The following is a 17284-nucleotide window of genomic DNA, read 5'->3' on the forward strand; positions in this document are numbered from 1 at the left end:
TAGGGAACTGGGGTGGGGCAGAGACAGGATTGGGACAGGAGAGTAAAGGTCAAGCTTGGGGGATTGGGCAGAAGAGTCTGTGCCCACTAAATACCATTTCCCTCCAGCGCCAGGAATGGAACCCAGGACTCTTGAGTCGCATCATTCCTCTGCTATCAGCAAATAGCTGTGAAACCCACCGGCAACGTATCCTAGCCCCCTCTTGTGCTGGGCCACATGGGAAGACAACTCAAGTGGCAGAGTCTATGCGCTGGATTTAGCAGTTGCAGTCCTCCTGATGAGACATATGGCCAGCAGTATGGTGCCATGTGATGGAATTTCTGTATTTTCAGCTTGCTTTTTAAAAACCTAGGATGGCATATGCCCTCTCTCTCTCTTTCTCTTTCTCACACACACACAGAGCATGTTAAAAGAACATTATTAAGTTGCAAAGCTAAGCACTTAAAAATTAGGAAATGCCAGAATTAAAGTTGTCTGTATAAGCTTAATTCAGCACCCTGGCATGTATGCTGCAACACAGACTTTAATTACATGATCACATACTACTTCTGCCACAGGCTTGAGTACACTCTGCCTGGAGGTGTGAGTGTACATGGACTGGAACTGGGCTCCACTGTTGCAGAGCGTCCTCTGCCACACACACCCCCAGTCCAGCTTCTTCCTTCTTGAGTGATCAGGAGGTTTACGGAGATGCAGCCAAACGTCACTAAAAGGTTCTGGGAGAGCTGGAAGAGGGGCTGGGCTGGCGCATAGGGAAGTGAATGAGCCAGGAGATTACAGGAAGAGAAAGGATGGTTAAGGCAATTGAATGTGTACTTGGAAATGGGAGTGTCTCCCTGCCACAGTGTTCCTAGGTGATGCTAGTATTGCCAAGCTCAAGGGATCAAAGTCAGAACCCTGGCCCCCAACAGATCAAAACTGATGTGTTGGATCCCCTCAGAGTTTTTTTAAAAGAACAATTATCCTGTTTTTTATCTTTCAAATGATTTTTGCCCTCACCTGCCCAGCACCAGTGTATGTATGACAATTAATGTTGCCCATTCTCCTGAGTTTATTGGGTAAGGTGATTTTTGGCTCCTGCTGCAGGAGCTAGCACCATGCACATCTGCCCAGTAATGTGTTCTGCTCCCATCAAGCCACCCACAACCCATGAGTTCATGCCCATAGCCCCCAGCCTCTGTCCCCTCTTCAGTATACCCTTCCCTCCTGTCTGCTTCTCCTGGGGTCCTTCACCCTCCTCTCCCAGGGCTGGGAGTGGTGGTGAGCTGCAGTGGGGTTCCCTCACCTCCATCCATGCTGGGAGGCAGTTGCAGGGGCTCGTCATCCCCTTTTGCCCCTTCCCAGGCTGGGTGTTGCAGGGAGACAAAGATGCGTCATCCTGTCCCTGTTGCTCATAGGCGTGAAGCTGCCCAGAGCTGCTGGGCTCTTTAGTGCACCACGCTGCTCCTGTGAGAAGAGGTGGCTGTGGGGGCATTGGAGAGTGAGCTCTGCCTGTTCTGTCCTAGGAAGTGACTAAGTGGGGTGGGCAGCCAAGCAGAAGACTCAAAGTCACTAAAGGGCTGGAGCAGCTTCTGTCATCACTAGACTGGCTCCAGCCAAAAACTTGACACTGAACAATAATTGGCAACACTGAAGTCACATGTGCCAAAGTTTTCAGAAGTGGCCACCAAAGGACAGATTCACAAAGGAATCTAGGCACCTCATAGACTTTAAGGTCAGAAGGGACCATTATGATCATCTAGTCTGTCCTCCTGCACAAATTGTGAAGACCTCAAGATGCAGAGAATCCTCCAGCAAGTGACCCATGCTCCAGAGGAAGGCGAAAAACCACCAGGGTCTCTGCCAATCTGCCCTGGAGGAAAATTCCTTTGTGATCTCCGCCCCCCCAATATGGCGATCAGCTAAACCCTGAGCATGTGGGCAAGACTCACCAGCCAGCACCCAGGAAAGAATTCTCTGGAGTAACTCAGATCCCACCTCATCTAACATCCCATCACAACTGGGCATACTTACCTGCTGATAATCAAAGATCAATTGCCAAATTAATTGCCAAAATTAGGCTATTCCATCATACCATCCCCTCCATACATTTATCAAGCTTAGTCTTAAAGCCAGACATGTCTTTTGCCCCCCACTACTCCCCTTGGAAGGCTGTTCCAGAACTTCACTCCTCTGATGGTTAGAAACCTTTGTCTAATTTCAAGTCTAACCTTCCGAGAGTCCAGTTTATATCCATTTGTTCTCCCACTGTTGGATTTAGGCACCACTGACAGTCACAAAATCCCTGCTCAGCTGCTGCCCAACTCTGGAGGCGACAAAATTCCTTAAGTGTTTAAATTTTCACTTTAAAAGTTCTCTAGGACCTACGTTTCTGCCACTGGGCATGTGTAGGGCTCCCTCAGGCAGGCCCCAGGAGGCCAGTCCCATGCCTAAGACCCAGCAGGCCTCTCAAACTAGGCATGTCCCCCTCCCCCGCCCACACTATCTTGCCTGCAGGATCAAATCCAGTAGGTTTGCTCTGAGCATAGCTAACTCCATGCAATGCATTGCAGGGGGCAGAGGCCTCCCTTAAAACAGTTAGCGAATTGCTAGTGCGCTCCTCTTCAGTGCTCCTTTGTGCCTGATTACACAAAGGGCTTTGAACAGGGGGGTCTCCCACCTCACGTATGTGCTTTCACTCATGGGCTGTGGGATATTCTGATGGGGTGCTCTCTTAGTGTCTCCTTTTGAAACTGTTCTGAGGTGCATAATTAAAGCGAGAATGACTCTGTAGTCCCCTGGGGCAGGCACACACGAGAGAGGTGGGAGATGGCTGTTCAAAGCTTTTCACCTCATCAAGTTGAGTGAGGACTTGAACCTGGGGCGTCCACACTCCAGGAAGTGCCTTAACCACTGGGATAAAACTTATTACAGAGGATGCCTCCTCTGCCTCCCCACCCCCGCCTTTGTATGGCGTTAGATGTCCGCTGCTGCTTTTCTTACAAGAAATGGTGCTTAGGTGCCTAACTCCAGGAGCAGCTCCATGGCTGTGAATCTCAAGGAGAGTTAGGTGCAGGGGCACTGAAACAGGGCAGGGGCAGGGGACCATAGCCCTCCCATGTTTGAGGCCTGGCCCCTCCACTTTTTGCCAGGGCCCCTGCCTGCTGCCCCGCCCCCACCCTTCCCCCGAGGTCCCACCTCCCCATGCCAGGCTGAAAGCTATGGGTAGCCAAGGCTGCTATGTCCCTGCCCCCCTGGCCCAGGGCAGATGGACGGTCCACAGTTCCCCCGGTGGCTCTTACCGTGGCCAGGCTGTAGCGCCAAAGCCCCGCCAGCTGGCCAGAGCTGGGTCGGGGTAAGAGCTGCATGAGCAGCTGTGGGGAGGGGAGGCTCCTCCACCTGCCCTGGGGGCGGTGGGGCTATGGATTGGGAACTGCGTGTGCGCGTGCACCCCCCCCGCTCCTCCCCCCCTGCCCCCCCCCCCGCTCCTCGTCCAGCTTGGCCGGCGGCAGGGCCTGGGGAGGAAGAGGCAGGGCTGGGGATGGCCACAGAGGGAGACCTTGCCCCACCACTTTTGGGAAGGCTTTGCTGTCCCTGCATAGGTGCCTCCTTCCAGCCTGGAGTTAGGCACTTAAATCCCTTTGAGGGACAGGGCTCAGGACCCATTTGCTTGGTAGCTCTTGTTGGCTAGCTTAGCCAGCTCCCCACTTGATGGAGTGGCTTTTGTGAATCCCATTCTTGGGCTCTCTTGCTCGCTCCCTGTGGATTGTATAGGTAGCTTGAGTGCCAAACTCAGGGTTATGAAGTGCACTGAGTGGTCAGCTGCCTAAGCGTTAGGTGTTACAATACACTGCAGTACAACACCTCAGTGCCATTAGTTACTCAAGGCCTAATTGTGTGTTCTGCATTTTTTTGAGCCCTGATTTGAGACTCTGGGGTCTGATCTGCAGAAATGCTGAGCACTCAGATCTGCAGCTGAAATCAGTGGGAGCTCTGCTTTGAACATACGACGTTATAAGTACTCTGAGAAATCAGGCCCTAGGAGTCTTGGCCTCAAAAAGCGTGGCTACTTTTCACCTTTATATAGCGAGGGCTCGGCTCCCCATTTGTAAAATGGAGTTAATAGCAGCTCATCTCATTGCATTGAACACCATAGAAAAGGCCATGAGGAAATGAACACTTCAATTTTCAGAGCAGGGTTTGAATAGCGTGCAGTAAATAAGGCAGTGGTTGGGGCGGGGCGGGGCATATACTGACTAACACGGAGAAAAGAGACCATTGCACAGCTCTCATGAAGTGAGCATGTACAATGAAGGATGCTGGGGTCCTGTGGAATAAAAAGAGTATGTGACTAGCACTCACAAAAGACTGTCAGGGTTAGATTTCCCTGCGCTTTGTCCATCTGAGGATTACGGGCTGCTCAGGCAGTCAAAGGGGACAGTTCTGGCGGCAGCAGCTGAGTTTAGTGTGTGCTGAAAGGACTCAGTGGCGGTGGGACTCATGTTAGTTGTGCATGTTCATTTTTAGATACTAAGGTTAACAAAACTCCAGTTTTAAAACTTTCCCTGGTATGGAATGGTAAAAGAGTTATGTAATTAAAGACTGTGTTATAATGCAAATGCACAAGAGAGCCCAATTAAGATTACACAGGGTACCTTAATTCTCGCATTTCGTACATATTTGGAGCTTGTCTTTACAAACGTAGTGTTCTTTTGAGAGAGTGTGTGTGTGTGTGCCATGCACGCGTGCAAAATATATAGTAAACATGTGGCTACACTGGGCTGTTGTTTAACCTGTCAGACTATGTGAAGACTTGGCTATTTAAATATTTTGAAATAGTATAAGTTAGGACAAACAGTCTAGAAGGAAATTCTGTGGTTTACTGTAATTATGTATAAGCGGTGCCACAGAAACATTGCTGCTTTGTATTCTGATATTTTAAAGATCTGATCCTGTTCCCACTGAAGCCAATGGAACAGCTCCCAGTGACTTCAGTGGTGTTGGATTAGGGCCTTGGTCAATCTTTTGTATGCTTCTACTGGTATATTTCCTGATCTATCTTATATATGCACTCACTGAGAAAAGTTCCATTGATTAGATTGTCTGGGAAGTATGACCAGTAACCATGAGCTACTGTATAATTGTGCTGAGGACCTTCTTAACAGTTATGGGCTAAATTCCACAGTCCTTATTCTATCCTTACTCAAGACTCCCGTTGAAGTTTATGAGATTTTTTTTCCTGGCTAAGGACAGCATAATCATTACCAAATAAACTGAAGAAATTTTAGTTGATGTTTATTACAGCTGGAGAAGACCAGGACAGTATAGCCAAAACAATCTAAAAAGATTATTTGTTGAGATTGTGTCTTCAGAAGATATTCTCTTTCCCTGCTAGGTCTGTGGAAGATGGCGAGCGGCCTTTTGCACTAGGAATGCAATTTGTTTTATTACGAACTCTTGGTAAGTCCTATAGCAAATGTAAGCACTAACAGCTCCCTGAACAACACCATTTGCAAAATCCTCACAAAATTCTCCATAAATAAATGTTCTATAAAGAAGTGAAATTCCACCAGTGAATAGCAGTATGAGCCTAAAATCACCATTGAACCTAGCAACTGAGGGGTTATTTGATGTTCATGTTTTGTTACTCTTTTTTTTACACCACATTAGTTTATACAAACCACATTGGCCGGTAGTGGCCAACCAGCACCATGGAGACAAAGACACCTACATTGACAGAAAATAAGCACCTGGATTTTGCAGCATTCTTTAGTAGTAGTTTTCTGCCAGCAATTTTAAGCTCCCATCCCTTCAACACTTCCCTAAAGTAGCAGTTTTAGTCTGCAACAGATTATATTTTTAATTGGGAATTTCTGTGGGAATTTCAACACCGCCCTTTGTTCAGCAGCCTTTTCTTTGTGTTACTTTGTTACTAGCCTTTCCTAGTTAATGTTATTAGCTAAATAGTGCAGCTGGTTGAAACTTTTCCACCAAAATCTTTTTTAATGTGAAAAGTAGCCTTTTTTTCTATGCAAAAATGTTAACAGAAAAGTCAGTTAATTTTTGAATGGTAAACATTTTTTTAAAAATTATTTTTCATTGAAAAACTGGGAAAAGTACATATATGACAAATGGGGTGGTGGTGGAGGGAGGGAGTGCAAAGCTTTTTGTTTATTTTGAATCCCTCCTCTTCCCCTACCAAAGAAAATACCATTTTCTGGACTGTTCTACCGAATAATTTCCAGTATCAGCTCTTGGAGAATTCTTACTGGGACCCAGGGGGAATGGCTTCATTTTCTGCTCCCTGTGCTGCTGCTTCCTTTGCAGTACATTATTCAAAACTTTTCAGGCAAAAGAGGCATTAAAATTGGTTACTGCTGCACCAGTTCCATATTCCTTATTTGTCTGTTGCACTCTTTACACATGAAGGCTCCATTGTACCCCTAGAGAAAATAGTTTTCCCATCCCACAAGACTTTTAGAGGTTTTGAAAGCTTTACCATCCTGAATCAGGTCAAACTGTTAAAATCTTGTACATTTTCACAAACCAAAAATCTCTCCCAAAATTTGGATCAGGTGAATGAAAATGTTGTGTGTAGATTTTGACTTTTATTCACATTTTATTTCTGTAGATTAATTTACATTTCAAACAAAAAGTCATTTCAAACTGAAAAATGAAACTTTTTGTTTTAAAAATATTAAGCCGCGATGTGACAATTTCAAAACATTTGTTTGTGAAATGGGAACTTTGTTGAAAGTGAGACCTTTAACACAAGATGTTTTAGTTTTGATGAATCAGCATTTCCCAGTGAAAAAACGTGTCAAAAGCATTCCTGGACACCTCTATTTACTACATAACCAGAACCCCATTTTCTGCATTGGCCATAGGGTTGCCAATTTTGGTTGGATGTATGCCTGGAGATTTTATCACATGACATACTTGCAATTCCTGGAGGACTGGCAACCCTAATTGGCCACCCCAGCAGTGCAAGCCTCTGATTTCATGTGCTCGTCCACACCAAACTGCTGTCTATGAATATCAAACAACGCAGCTCACCCTATAGACCCAGTCCAGATTTTAATATTTTTCCTAAATGGAATTTGTCATGAGATTTTTTTTTAAACTGGTATTTTTGTTTTCTTCAGATGCTAGATTACCCTGCCAGAAACCAGTTCTCCGCTTTCTAAGACAAGACATGTTTGTATTTTAATGACTAATTCCTAATTAGTCTTCTTCAAAGCAGAAAGAAAGCTTGTTAGGTTATTATTTACACAAAGATATTCCTATCAAGCTTCTGAAGTAGTCAGAGCTTGCCTATCCAAAGCACTTTAGGTGTACAGATACTGCAAAAATGTGAATAGTGCCAGTAATGGTTATTTATAATGAAGAATGAGAGGAGAAGGCCGGTTCATTCCATCTAATCACTAACAGGGCAATTTTGTTTGAAGAGGATTGTTACGACCTGTTATAAAATGTGAATCACGTTTCTAGGACAAAGAATGAACACTTAAACTGGGCTTACTGCACTGGCAGCAGCCTGATGAAATTGAAGCCCATTTCCATGGAAGAGAATCTCTCCTCCACGGGACAATTTGAAAATAATAATTCTGTTCTGTGTCATTTTTCATAAGGGCAGCTACTTGTGTTTCATGCTTTAATATTTTGCTCAGTTCTACTGGGTAATTCCTGTAAGGAATCTTATGGTATTAAGGCCTTACTGCTTTCACATTGTTCGCATGTTTCCTAAAAAGTGCTATTTGCATGGTTTTAGGGGTACAAATGTAATTTTGGGAAGATCAGTGGGCCAGTCTTCCAGTTGTGACCATTTAGAGAACACGGAGGTGCAGAAATCATACCAACATTTCCTGGCCATGCCTCTGCTAGGCTGTGGCATGGCATACCCTTGTTTGCATGCAGGAACCAAAAAGCTTCTATAAGACATCATTCACACTATTGATGTGAATGTTACATGTCAAGTTCTCAAATAAAAACATTTAGGAGCCCAAGCAGAATAGAAGGTCATAAATAGTTTCGTCCCTTAGGAAGCAAAGAGCCTCACACATTTGTGAAGAAATTGCTTGCAGGGAAGTATTCAGACTAATACAATTATTATTTTTTATTGGGTGAGTGCAATTGTGTTTTAGCTGAACAAAATGAAACATGTTCCCTCTCTCAAAGGGTCAAGGGCCTGATCCAGTATCCATCAAAGTCAGTGGAGCCATTGACTTCGATAGGAATGGGATTGAGGTGTCACTGTCTAACAAAAGAAATCTATGGTAGACAACCATTAAGTGCAGGAGCACTGGCTAACCATATGATGGAGATGCCGTGGTGAAGATGGTAACATCTGCATAGTGAAAATATATTTTTTAAAAGATTGGGCTCCATATTGTATCACTAGAAGTGGGACATGGAGGCTAACTAATGGGTCTTGTGGGGAAAAAAAATTATTCCATCATGATACACAGTGGCCATGACTGAAGAGCCATGTAAACGTAGGGTATGGCTGCACTGCAACATCCCCCACCCCCCAGTAGCAGCAAGTCTCAAAGCCTAGGTCAACTAACCCAGGGTCATGGGGCTCATGCAACAGGGTTAAAATAGCAGTGTAGACATTCCCAGTCAGACTGGAGTCTGGGCTCTGAGGTACAATCCCCATCACCAGGTTTCCAAGCCTGAGCAGGGATGTCTACACTGCTATTTTTAGCCCTATAGTATGAACCTCACGAGCCCAAGCTAGTTGACCCAAGCTCCGAGGTTCACTTCCACACTTTTTTTTTTTTGCAGTGTAGATGCACCTTTACTGGTATTGGCCAGTGTCCTTCCTTACTGTCCCCTTGCCACCCCTTTGCCATGTCTAAAAATACTTCCTGATCCTACAGATGAATAGGGCACGTTTAGCTTTACATGTGTGAGTAGTCTTGTTGAACTCAGTAGAACTACTCACACAGGGGAGGATCAGTCAGGCCTCAGGCTCTGATTCTGGACAGCCCCTAAGCATGTGCTCAAGTCCCATTGACATCAGTGGGTCTTGCAGATAGCACTTTCACACATGCTTAATAGGGATGCTTTCCTGAATCAGAGCCTTAGTGTGTAAGTTCCTTGGGTGCAGTGAGAGTTTCATTGCATTTGGAGGTGCCTACCATACTTTTGAATGGTATTAAAATAATAATTAAAACAACATAAAACTGGGCTATTGCATCGTACCTAGTGTCTTAAAGTTTTCTAAGCATTCACCACTAATGATTATGTTTTGTTACTATTATTACAGCTTACATTCCTACTCCAATTTATTTTGGGGCTGTTATTGACACCACGTGCATGCTTTGGCAACAGGATTGTGGTGTGCAAGGATCTTGTTGGGAATACGATGTAACTTCATTTCGCTTCGTTTACTTTGGATTGGCAGCTGGTCTCAAATTTGTGGGATTCTTTTTTATTTTTCTGGCCTGGTATTCCATTAAATATAAAGAAGATCAGCTGCAGAGGCAGAGATGGAGGGCCTCACCTGTAAACACAGTGAGTGAGATGGTTGGCAATGCAGGACCTCAACAAAACTATGCCCGGACTAGATCCTGCCCTACTTTTAGTGCTCGAGGGGAGCACACTGAAGACGTCTGTCTGGCACGAGGAATGAATTACATAGCACAGACATATCCTGGCCCCTTTTCAGAAGCAATAAATTCCTCAACTGAAAATGCACTGGAGGAAGTCACTGCTGAAATATAAACCCCAGGCTTGAAAATGTAAAATTCAATTTTGTTGGTTGATTTAAATATGGCGCCTTGTGAAACACCCGTGCCTTCTTTTTTAATCTACACCTCACATGATAAACCAACAAAACTTAAAGCAAACATCAATAGCATACTTGAGGGCTGGATACCTCGAAATGACCCAAGTTCTTATTTCTCCCCTCCAGATAATGGAGTTTTAAAAATATGTGTTTGTAATTACTTCAGTGTGTCCACTAAATGTCCATGCTCTGATCTAGTGTCAAAATTAGGGTGAGGTATTCTAAATGGCGGTAATCAATGGAAGGGTGACAGAAATGCATCTCATTGATGCCAAGACTTTAAGAAAATGTTTAAAGGGATCATCAACTTTGCATCCACGAATCATGTTTCATAGAGATGAGTAATTACTGTGAGTTCTGCTACAAAGCACAACTGAGCGTGTCTAAACTATGCAACTTATCTGGATAATTGTTGATGCAGCATGTTAATTTTGCTTACAAAGTCTTTAATCCAACTGAACTTGAATGGGGCTATTTTAAGACAGGTATAAGATTTAAAAATGGACACAACTGTTTAAAGTACTGTTGATAACATATTAAGCCATAGAAAAGTTATATAGAAGGTAAAGTTTTCAAATTCTAAGACATCGTATCCTTATCCTATTAAAATGTACATTTGTTTTAATTTGATAGGATGTAGTATTATTCAGTGTAGTACACAGGGTATGAAAGTATAACTCAGTGTGAAAAACTACAGTATTAATTTGTAGTAATATTAAGACATGATAATCAACCCCATAGAGACTATAACAAGTAGATGCATATTTCTGTAACTACCTATGCAGTTATCTGCTATAGGTGGCTACTACTAACTTCAAATCCATACTTTTCTCAGTAAACACAGTATCCAGGTTTAGTTTGCCAAAAACTGCTTGGCTGTCCTTACGAAATGCTTAGCTATCCTTTGCAAATGCATGCAGATCTTTTTAAACAAATTGTTCTGGTTTTCCACTAAGTGAAAATACCCAGAGAGTTTGGATAGCTGCATTTTGGGACTGCACTGCTACCATTCCACACAGACCTCAAACTGAACGCAAAGGGGAGTTTGCTCCACGTCTGCCCCCCATCTTCATTTAAAGCTCTCTGTGAGGTGTGGCTGAAATGGAAGAGTCAGCTGACCGCTTCCAGCAGGACATCTAGGCACAGAAGGCACCTCCGTTCAAGGACCCACACGGCATGTTCTGGCATTTGATTATTAAAAATATTTTAGTGAGTTTTCCCACTTGATTGAGTCTTCAAGAGACTGTTTGATTTTTATCTGCATCCTGTGCTAATTCCTCATCCACAGTCTTAAACTGGGAGCATTACAACTGGCTGTTGCTGACATTTAGTGATCTGTCAGGTGGAAGGTTATGACAAGAAGCCAGTGTTGTATTCTACTTGCAGGTGCATGTCTCAGAGCCTTTGGGAATAGAGGAGGGGATTGAGTCTTTTGTGAAATTTGGTTGTGAGAAGCATGTGGGTAGAAGCCATGACGCATACAGTAGAAAGAATTATTTCTCAATAGATATAAACAATTTTGATGAGGGTTCAGGAATTTCAGAGGAATTTTTTTAAAAGTTACAACTAGAACAAATTGACTGTAAGTCAGATAGGGCCAAATCCTGTTTCAATTAACGTTAATGGCAAATTTCCATGGGCTTCAGTAGTCTCAGGATTTGATCTGTATAGATTTTCCTCTCTTGCCAGCTTCCTCCTTCTCTGACTGGCATCTGAAGTTACTCACCATGGCTTCAGATCCTGGTTGAAATGTTGGCTCCATTTATTCCAGAATGTCTTGATTAGTTTATATGACTCTTGAGCCTCTTATGACCACATCTGTGGCAGAAAATGTACAGAAAACTGTTACATCGCTCATTATGTAAGTATCAGTGACTTTAATTAGCAGTGCAGTACTTTAGGAACATAGGATATAGGACTGGAAGAGACCTCCTGGGTCATCAAGTCCAGTCTCCTGCTATTGCAGGCATCACCATAATATAATCCCAAATTTATCAAACTCCATCTTTAAACCTAATTAGGATCCTTACCCCACTACTATTATCGAGTGGCTGTTTCAAACCTCACTACTCTGGTGGTTAGAAACCTTGTGCTTTCCAGCATAAATGGATTCATGGCCAGTTTATACCCATTTGGTCGTGCCCTTTAGCTCAGATAGCTCTTCTCCCTTTAATTTCACGTCATGTTATTCTTTGGATATTAATATTTATTTTGAGCCTAATTTAATTTTTAGAATAGTCCAGTTCAGACTACAAATAGGGTGTACGTTTTTAACAGTGAGGGCACTTAACAACTTAGCTAGGGATGTGGTGGATTTGCTGTCACTAGAAGTCTTTACATCAAGATATGCTCTAGCTCAGCCAAAAGTTATGGGCTTGATGCAGGAGCCACTTGGTGAAATTCTCTGGCCTGTGTTATACAAGAGGTCAGACTAGATGATCAAAACGGTCCCTTCTGGCCTTAGAATCTATGAGTCTTGATTGATTTAATAGCATAGGGTCAGATCCGACCAAGAACGTGTTCTTCAGTATTCAAAATTACAAATCTTCAATATGCTGTTGGAGCACGGTGTAGCGTTCTCTCTTCTCCCACTGACGTCAGTGAGCACAGAGGCTGGGCAGCACCTTGCAAGTGGTACTGGGCTCCTTGCCAGGATAAAACTGCGGTGAGGCAATGGTAAACCAGGCCCAAGGTCTCCTATTGTAGAGTTTTGGAGGTCAGACCCTCAGCTGTTGTAAGGTGATGTAGCTCCATTGAAGTCATTTACATCAGCCTATTATTATTAAAGAGGATACTATCACCTCTACAAGCTGGAAACGTAAGAAAACTAAAGTGTTTAAAAACCAGCTGAATAAGTGGGAGTCAAAGTAACATTATTGGGTTCTTACTTAGAGTGTGTATGCTATTTCCTCTCCAGTTTGTAATAGTGTCTTTATAATATGACACAGAATATTTTCCTCCCAAGTTTACCCTTGTCCATTTCCAAGAGTTTATTTATTTCTAATGGAGTTAGGGGGAGTCATTCTAACTCTGATCTGCTACTTTGTGCACCAGCATTGCAAATAAGAAATTCAAGCCTATTCACATCAGGTAGGCAGAACTCCCACTGTGGGAGATTTGCCTGAGAGGAATGCAGGATTGGTTTCCATGTTCAAGAAGTGTGTCTGATTTAACCTACCGGGTTACAACACTTATCGTACTTTACCTGTTGGGCTTGAACTGCTTAACATCGTCCCTTTAAAATGTTCAGAATTGGACAGTCCACTTCATAAGCTTCATTCTTCAATAGGGAATTAGTGTTTTTTATGCCATATAGCAATTTGTAATGGTTAAATATAAACATTTCCATAGAATAGATTGTACACATACAGGTAGACAGCCAACATTTCTGTAAATATGTACTGTGACTAACTGTAGTTAGTAAGATGAATCATCATATTGCAAACACCTACAAGCCTCTCATTATGCAGATAAAAGCAGCAAAGAATCCTGTGGCACCTTATAGACTAACAGACGTTTTGCAGCATGAGCTTTCGTGGGTGAATGCCCACTTCGTCGGATGCAAGAGTGGAAATTTCCAGGGGCAGGTAAATATAAGCAAGCAAGAAGCAAGCTAGAGATAACGAGGTTAGATCAATCAGGGAGGATGAGGCCCTGTTCTAGCAGTTGAGGTGTGAAAACCAAGGGAGGAGAAACTGGTTCTGTAGTTGGCAAGCCATTCACAGTCTTTGTTTAATCCTAAACTGATGGTGTCAAATTTGCAAATGAACTGAAGCTCAGCAGTTTCTCTTAGAAGTCTGGTCCTAAAGTTTTTTTGCTGGAGAATGGCCACCTTAAGATCTGCTATTGTGTGGCCAGGGAGGTTGAAGTGTTCTCCTACAGGTTTTTGTATACAGATAAGCTGTTTTCTGTTAATTTACAGGTCACCTTATAAATGAAGATGGGTCTGACCCTCAAAGTTCAGACCTCAGTCCAAACCGTCCCAAAATGTGGGGGTTATTGAATTTAGGCTCTTTAGTTCAGGCTTATCTCTACCTTTAAGATCATTGTATAATCCGTTGTTTATATTGTATTATTATTTTTCCCACACTTCAAACAACTTGTCACCAGATTTCCTCCCACAAGCTACTGTTCTTGTGATGAGATGGGTAAAAAGCCTCTGTGTTCGAGTATGCCTGAAAAAAGAAGTGTCCAAAATGTTTTTCTGTTCTAGGAAGAAGACGACCCTGCTGTCTAACATCCTTGATCTGCTCTGGATGAATAGCTAAAGCATGCCATGGTGCTAGTTGTCATTGATGTATTTTATGATGCATGTTCACCATGACTTAACTGGCATTCAAAACATTTCATTTATGTAACGGCGTGTGCTTTCGTTTTGAAAATCTGGAAATGTTCCTGCAAAGATCATAATTACCAGTGGGCCAGATCCTACAGGCCTTACTTAGTCTTTCAGTGGGAATATTGCTTGCACTACAGGATTTGGTCTAGCATTAATAGTGAAAGTACTAATGTAAAACTATATAACCTGTAGAAATGTAGCATATGACTAATTTCCAGTAGAACATTACTTGTTTTAATATACCTTTATGGAACACTGCTAAACAGCTGTTCAAAGTAAGGTTTCTGTGAACTAAAAGATTGGGCCAAATTCTGGGGATCCCTAACTCGGCAAAATTCCTACTGCAGTCAAGGAGAATTTAAACTAAAGTTAAGGTACCTGAATTTGTCCCATTAATACTGTTCCTCTATAAAATACCAAAATGAAGAGCCAAAGTCAAGGGCCCAATTCAGCCAGTTGAAATTCACTCCAGGTGTTTTGTCATTTGTTTCTGTGGAGACCGAATTTGGCCCATTGGTTTTGAACTGTGAAAGGTAATACCTTTTCTGTCTTACTGTATATGGACTTAACTGGGCTAGGAGATCAAAGGGGATCATTGAGCTGATGTATCAAGATGTGCGCCTGAGAGCAAGGCGACAGAAACGTTACCTCCTAGAAGAAAACATTTTTAAAAACAAAAACTATTGCAGGGCTGTATTAAACCAAAAAGTTGTACAGAAACTTAGCAACTCAGTTTTCATGCAGAAATGCAAGTTGAAATCACTGTTATAGTGGGCATTCCTCATAAAGGTCTGCTCCTCTCTCCACTGGAGTAAATGGGAGTTTTGCCATTGACTTCAATAGGAGCTGACCCAAAATGCATACCTCTCCCCTCTGTCCCTTCCCCGCCCCAATCTGGGTAGTGGTTTAGGAGCATGGAATGGGCGCACTGGCCTGTAATTGTTTAGTTTAACAAAGTGTTATATTGAATAAACTGGTGTTAGGTCATTTGTAGTGTGTGTGCATGTGTGTGTGTGGGTGGGTGTGTGGGTAGTGTGCTTGTGGTAAAAGAGAGGGACTAATTGTTAGGTGCATTTGTTTTTGCATACCTAAAGGTCCTTTTATTGATATTTCTCAGCAGAACTTAGAATAATATTCATGGTCTATAACATACTGTGGTTAATGACATTTATTGTCAACATCTATTGTAAACATGTGTTTACAAGCAAACCCTTGAATACTTGATATTTGAAAATAAAAATAGCATATCAAGTGTGTTTTCTTTATGACAAAAAAATCTTTTTTGTGTGTGTGTGTAAGTTGGTGTGCAGGGCTGTGCACATCAGTCGATTATGGAAGCTCTGGATTTCAGTTAAGGCCCACTTGTATGCATATTGCAGTCAATGCAGATCCTTCCATTGATTTCAGTGGGCACTGGGATCAGCCTCTTCGGGCCAAATCCCAATCACACTGAAATCAGTGACAAAATATCCATTGCCTTCAATAGACTGGGCCCAAAGGAATTGTCACAAACAGGGAAGACGATTATTACAGTGCAACATTTTGCTTGGGGGGCGTGGGAGGGGGGAACGGAGAAAAAAAAGCTTTTTTGAAACATACCATAACATACATCTAGCTATTGATCGGCATATGTTTATATTTTTAAAAAACACACCATTTTGTGACCAATCCATTTATAAGGACGTTATGATCAGCCAGCTCTACATACAGCCTCTGTCTGGTTATGAGGTTAATGCCCACTAAACTGTGAAACTTTGGACTACTTAGCTGTTTTAAGGGGGAAACGGTTGACTATTCCTGAACACAAGCTTTAAGGGATATTAGAGCCCAAATTAAAAAATAAAGATGAAACCCCACCAATATAGGCCTACATATAAGCACAGATATAAGTGACGATTGTCATTAGTTGGCAATACATGTATGGAAATCCTGTTCAGAGCCAGACTGACCCACACAGAACGTCCAGCTCAGAAAAAGAGCTTTAAGCCGGGCAAACTGTATTTCCCCTCACCAGCTTCGGAACTGAGCCCTCACACGGGAGTAACTTCCACAAAAGGGGTAAAAATTCTTCAAATGCTGATGGAACTTGGCTCCTTTGTATGACACTGCCCCTTTGTTCGGTGTTTGCTAAATGGCCAAAACATTTCCATGAATTCTTGTTGATTCAGGGCTTGATTCTGTTACCCTTGAGAAGTATCTTATTTCCCCGGATTTCAGTGAGAACTCACAAAGTCAGGTGCTACTGAAAGTGAGCAAGGGAAGCAGAATCATGCTTCCAGCCAGCAAGGTGTAGTAAGTAGATTCAGCCTCACGTGCACACGGTGGAAGCAAATTCAATACAAAAATTAATCGTTTTAATTGCACAGAGGCAGCAGAAAATGATGAATCAATATTCAGTGGTCACTTTCCATTTCAGTTGCAAAGTAAGAGTCCTGCAGTTTCACTTTTTAAATAAATATGAAGAATAGCAAGAAAAAAAAATCCGCATGGATCCCTTGCATGTTACTAAAAGTGTCCTGGATCAAGTTATCTTCAATAGATTTTCACTGTCTGGCACTATCAAGGGCATGGTTGCTACTTTAAAAATCAGTAAGGTGGGCTGATCTTGGCAAAGGCTGAGAGGACTCCAGCATGGTATGCTGAGCGAGCCACACTCTGGCAGGAGTGAGCGTGTACTGCTCTAGAGTGACATCTACTGGTTGATCAAGAGTAGCTTAACTAAGCTCCTATAAAAGATAGGTCCACCCTCATCACCAAAGAAACACCATTGTGCAAGGATAGCATAAAAGAAAGGTGAGGCTACCAGCAAAACTCCTTCACGGTGGCATGATGTGCTCCATGCTGCTTAAACGACCCATTCCCAGCCTTGATCAAGATGCAGTCTGAAATGAAGGTTACTCTACGTGGGGTAGAGACAAATGTAAATTATAGGAAGACATCACTGGAATGGGTGGGGAAAAAGAGGGGACACAAAGGGGCTTGATTCTGCAAACCTTTACTCGTGTAGGCAGCCATTAATCATGCCATTTGTCTCCTTTACCTCAATGGGAGTAAGGGTTTACTGCTTTGGGCACTAGCTACTTTGCAGCATCTCCTGTAGGGAAGCTAGAGCCACAATCACCATGAATAATTTGTAACTACGTTTTCTAAGTTTTTTCTCCATTTGTGGCTGG

General features: G+C 42.8%; 1 protein-coding gene across 2 annotated transcripts in view; it reads left to right on the plus strand.

The window, feature by feature from the left end:
• Nucleotides 1-9708, plus strand: part of SLCO5A1 (solute carrier organic anion transporter family member 5A1) — a 171262-nt gene extending 161554 nt beyond the window's left edge. For both annotated transcript variants that reach the window (XM_045003182.1, XM_045003183.1), the window contains exons 9-10: nucleotides 5375-5439; nucleotides 9251-9708. In XM_045003182.1, coding sequence (XP_044859117.1) covers nucleotides 5375-5439; nucleotides 9251-9708 — 523 coding nt within the window. The remainder of the gene's footprint in view (nucleotides 1-5374; nucleotides 5440-9250) is intronic.
• Nucleotides 9709-17284: the final 7576 nt, after the last annotated feature.

This window comes from Mauremys mutica, chromosome 2 (assembly GCF_020497125.1).
Source record: "Mauremys mutica isolate MM-2020 ecotype Southern chromosome 2, ASM2049712v1, whole genome shotgun sequence".
In the NCBI taxonomy this organism is placed as follows: domain Eukaryota; kingdom Metazoa; phylum Chordata; order Testudines; family Geoemydidae; genus Mauremys; species Mauremys mutica.